The sequence below is a fragment of the Chrysochloris asiatica genome, unplaced genomic scaffold (assembly GCF_000296735.1).
Source record: "Chrysochloris asiatica unplaced genomic scaffold, ChrAsi1.0 scaffold00012, whole genome shotgun sequence".
Lineage (NCBI taxonomy): Eukaryota > Metazoa > Chordata > Mammalia > Afrosoricida > Chrysochloridae > Chrysochloris > Chrysochloris asiatica.
Window position 1 is genome coordinate 6201076 of NW_006408530.1, and position 5061 is coordinate 6206136.

General features: G+C 38.5%; 1 protein-coding gene across 1 annotated transcript in view; it reads right to left on the minus strand.

Annotated features, from left to right (window-relative positions):
* Positions 1–5061, minus strand: part of FMNL2 (formin-like 2) — a 215798-nt gene that overhangs the window by 123627 nt on the left and 87110 nt on the right. The window contains exon 5 of the mRNA XM_006834592.1: positions 674–757. Within this exon, the coding sequence (XP_006834655.1) occupies positions 674–757 (84 nt within the window). The remainder of the gene's footprint in view (positions 1–673; positions 758–5061) is intronic.

The following is a 5061-nucleotide window of genomic DNA, read 5'->3' on the forward strand; positions in this document are numbered from 1 at the left end:
TTCTACTCCCGTAAAGATTTACACCCTCGGAAACCCTGTACAGGGTCGCTATGGGTCGGACCCGACTCGATGGCACTTAACAACAACAACAATACACTTACTATCAAACCCAAAACCCAACCCATTATCGTTGACTTGACCCTCTTTAGGGTTTCTGAAGCTAGAAATCTTTACAGCAGCAGAAAGTCTCTTACTTCTCTCACAGAGCATCTGGTGGGTTTGAACTGCTGACCTTGTGGTTAGCAGTCAAGTACTTACATTACAGTGTCTCAGAGTTCCTGAGCATATACAGATATGTGTGTATATATGTAATTTTTTTAAAATACAAAGGAAGGCAGTACTCTTCTATTTTTTTCACTTAACAATGTATCACAAACCTCTTTCAACAACTGGTATTCTACCATACATAACTGGAGCCCAAAAATAACTCTCTTTAAAGTAAGTAGTTCTCTAAGGATTATTTTGAAGCACCTGTCTTATTTCTACCTTAAAAACATTTCTAATACCAATTATGTGATTCCTTTTTAGTTACCCACACAGAAATAAACCTCCTTCAACACTACCACATTTGCTTCTGGGTTTCTTCCTTCAATGCAGGGTATAATTTTACCACTGAGCTGCATCTTCTGTAACCACATAAAATTTAAAAGCAAATAAACCAAGTGTTGCTTACGTTACTGCGTACTGCGCAAATGACAGATACTCCACAAGAACATCAAGGCCTTTGTTTTCTTCATTTAAAAACTCTCTGACCCACCTGTTAGGAAAAAAAAAAAGCAATCATTAGAAAGGTTCATCTCATGGCCTGCCATGAAAAGGATAAAGAGGAAAGGTTTGTTTTCCAACCAAAAAACATCCAATATGGAGCAAGGCCTAGATGATTTTACTTGAGGTAGGAGCTTTTAGATATGGTAACTAAGAAAACCACATTTCAGCTTGCAAGAATGAATAGAAGGAAAATGTGCGCATGAACCATCCATTCATTTCACTCCTTGGAGTCTTACAATAATCTACATGAAACTTCCTAAAATGGAACTTTCTAAATGTATTTTTCTACCTCAGTTAATTCACAGCCTATTTGTTGAAGGAGTCAATGTTACACGGGAATGAGGCAGCATATAGGGGCATGACAGCATAACTATGAAAGCCAGGCATGGTTCCAAATCCACGTTCATCTCCTTCTTGGCACACCAAGCGATAGAAACCACTAAACTAGCCAGTCAGCGACCAGCATTTATGGGCTTCTAGAAATTCAATAGGCATCATGATTTGCTTAATTTTTTCCATGAATGTTAAAACCTTTTTAAAAGCTGCAGGCACCACATATTGTCATCAAGGCCAAGATATGACAAATACCTTTTTTCAGAATTCATTTAAAAATAATATCTTTACCTTACATTTAAAATGGTGCTTAATGGCTCCCTTAGATATTTTACGTATTTGTATGTGCACCTCATAACAACTCAGACAGATGAAATAGAGTGTTTAAACACCATCTTTAAGTAATGTAGATAAATATCTGTTATCCCGTTTTTAAGATTCCTTCCATGGACTTATCTGCAAAGAACTTGCGGTACCTGCTTAAATCTTTTCAATGTGTGAAACGCCACTTATTAAATAAATAACAAGGCTACTACTATCCCTGAATGATACTTGATGAGGGTACTACTGCCAAATGCAATCCAATGTGGCAGACTTCCTCCTTGAACACCAAGCCCAAAGCTACAACAGCTATGGGTACTGTGCTACTATGGATGCCAGTTTTGCTAGCTACATATTGAAACAAGAGCAGGATGATCCTAGAAATACATGAACCAGCAAGCCTTTGAAGTCTTTTGTTTTAAAGGAAAATGGAACCCAGTCAATCCATGATGTGGTTTTGGTTTTGATGGAGAGTGGGAAAGTGTTTTTTGTTTTCTCCTCAGCTTCATTCTTCTAGTCCTGTCATCTCCAAGATGTACATTCAGGTCTATAGGTAGTTACAGAAAATGAAAAGGTAGGAAGCAGATAATTTACCTAATATTTTCCCTATAATGTCTTAAGTCTACCAAAAAACTCTTGGTGTGGTGCTGTAGGACAACATTAGACTGCGAATCACAAGGATGGCAATTCAAACCCAACAGCTGTACCTTGGAAACCCTATACAGGGTCGCTATGAGTCAGAAAGACTCGATGGCACTTAACAACCACAATATAGCCACATGTTAGCATTGATATTTAAAAGAAACCTAGAGTAGCAATACTGACAAAGAAAACACCACTAGTTAGTGTTCACAAAGTTACTTTAAAAAAAAAATCTAAATAAAAGGAACTGGACTAGCTCCAGGTTGAGACTTAACCAGACTTTTCATAAGAAAACCACATATATGATCTCACACCATCTCCATCTAGATGCTTGTTTTTGGTTGAATTATTTTAATGATTCCCTATGCTACCAGGCCCCAGGAGACAGCATACATTTTGAAATGCTGGTAATTAGAAGTTTTGAACTAATAAAATACTTTTTTGTCTTTTTACAATTAATAGGAGAACTCACTATCAAAATCAAATGACCATTTGCCGTTTAACTAGCTTCTCTCAGGCGTTTCCACTGCTCTGGTTTATGGAATCTGATTATATGAATTAAATTAGCCCCTGGTTGTAGGTGTGCAGCAAAAATGCCCACAACTGGGTACAGAGGTCACCTTTTTAATGACAACTAACAATGGAATCCAAATTCTTCAGGGTAGTTTCGGTTTCAGATATTTTATCCAAGTGATCTATGCTATTCTAATTTAGAAACTGAAAGACAAAGTATTTCTAGATCCTTCTGGTTGATTTTCTAGGAACTGTATCTACAGAGTACAGACAGCCCAGGGCACCCTCAGGACCTCCTACTGTCTAAATCATTGGCACCTGCACCTCACTTTAGAAGTGCAGCCACAAAAGGGACACATGTTCGTGGTGGTGGGAGTGATGTGATGCCAAGTCAGTTCCGACTCATAATGAATCTGTATAGGGCTTCCGAGGTTGTAAATCTTTCTGGGAGCAGGAAGCATCATCTTTCTCTGGCAGAGCAGCTGACAGATTTGAACTGATGACCCTGTGGTTAGCAGCTCAATGCATAATGCCCTATGCTAATGTTAAGTGTCTTCAAGTTGTTTCTGACTCATAGGAACCCTGTATAGGGTTTCTGAGGAGAAGCTGGTGAGTTTGAAATGCTGACCTTGATGTTCAAACTGACCTTGCAGTCCAATGTGCATTGTCCTACAGCACCACGCCAGTCCCTAAATGACTCAAAGCTGAGGGTGGGAGGTGGATCTACCAGAAAAAAAAACAAGCGTTGCCAGAGCTACTCTTGATTCAAAATGGTAATACACATCCATTTTAGTGCAGGAAAACAGAATACTATTTTGTTCTCATTGCAATTCAATATCCCAATACCCTGCCTCCACTTGCAGCTGAGTGAAAATGCCTTACAAGACAGCTTTCAAAGGCACAATCCAGCTGCTCTTACCCTAAACAGACTATCAGAGTATACCAGGCCCTTGCCTCTGGTTTAAGGTCATGCAGTTAACCTGTTTTTCTAGGAGACAAGATCTCCTGCAGTCTTTGGCTTGGCTTCGACACTCCTAGGAGACGGAGGAAAAAATACGATATAAATCCTGCAGGGTTGGCTTTGTCAAATGCTATCAGGTTAGCAAAGTCATTTCCACACTAAGGTATGAGTTGTGAAGGAAAAGACAATCTTCACTCTCTACCCAGTCTGCCTCTCTGTCCACCTTGGGGTATTCTGCATGTGAAACAAGAGAGGTAAGAGTAAATGTGGAAATGAATAAGCATGGGGAAAAAGTAGACAGAGATGAAAGGATGGTCAACTTTAAAAGTAGTATCTTGCATCATCTAATAAGGGCATTTCATCTCATATATGATCATGTAATAACTATATCATACACTTAAAGAGTCTCACATTAAATCACTTCTCTTTTCACTTCTGTGCATGATACACACGGTTCCTACATATTTTCAATCTGCAAATGGTTTCAAATTGGGCAAGTACAGGTTATGAAGACCAGAATTATTTCTGGCTCTGACAGCATGCATTTTTACTGAGTACCTCACAATTCAAGGTAATTGTCACATGTTGTAAATATGAATTTAGGCAAATTCCAGTCACCTTCTTTGGAGCTAAAAGAGATCGTGGAAAAAAGTAGCTCCAGAAAAAAAAAAAAAAAAAAGATACCAGGGAAGGGATCTAAGTACAGATGCCAATAGTCACCGTTCTACTGTAGACTGATCAAAACAGTATTTCAGAGCTGCCATGGCTTTATCTCTGCCCACCGAAATTTTAGGATCTTATCATCCTCATCTGGAAAATTTCTATTTCTAAAAAAGCAAAGCTTTCCCAAGACACACAAGAGAAAAGGAATAAATATATAGAAAAGTCATGTAGATATATAGTAGGAATTGCAGTTGCTGAAAAAATTTTAAAAGCAAGCTACGGAAGTTAAGTGTCACTCAGATTCACCGAAGTATTCAAATCTACTTTGTTAGACAGCATCAAAGAGTAGCTTATACACCACTAGTGGTCCTCAAGACCTTTCAGGGGTGTTGTGAAGTTAAAACTGTTTTCATAAAAGTACTAAGATAACAGTTGTCTTTCACACTGTGTTGACATTCACACTGATGCTACAAATGGTGCATAAAACTGATGCCATCAAAGAACGTAACTATTCACTGCATTCTTCTCTGTGAGCACTGAGAGGTATAAAAGTCATCTTTTATTTAAGAATACCCTACTGAAGCTGTATGAATTGATTTGATGAAAGCTGCCTACATGAGTTTACACATCATTTATAATTTTCTGTGGGACACAATGGAAGACCTACATAAAGCATTTCTGTTGCAGACCTCAGCCTTATGGCTGCCCAAGAAAACGCACTTGTGACTGTCTGAACTGCAAGCAAAACTAGTTACTTTTTTCATGAAATGTAACTTTACTTATGAAACAAGCCTGAGAAACTCATGTTATCCAGTTTAAGGAATTTGGCAGACTCCTCCCCCCCTCCCCCCCCCCATTAA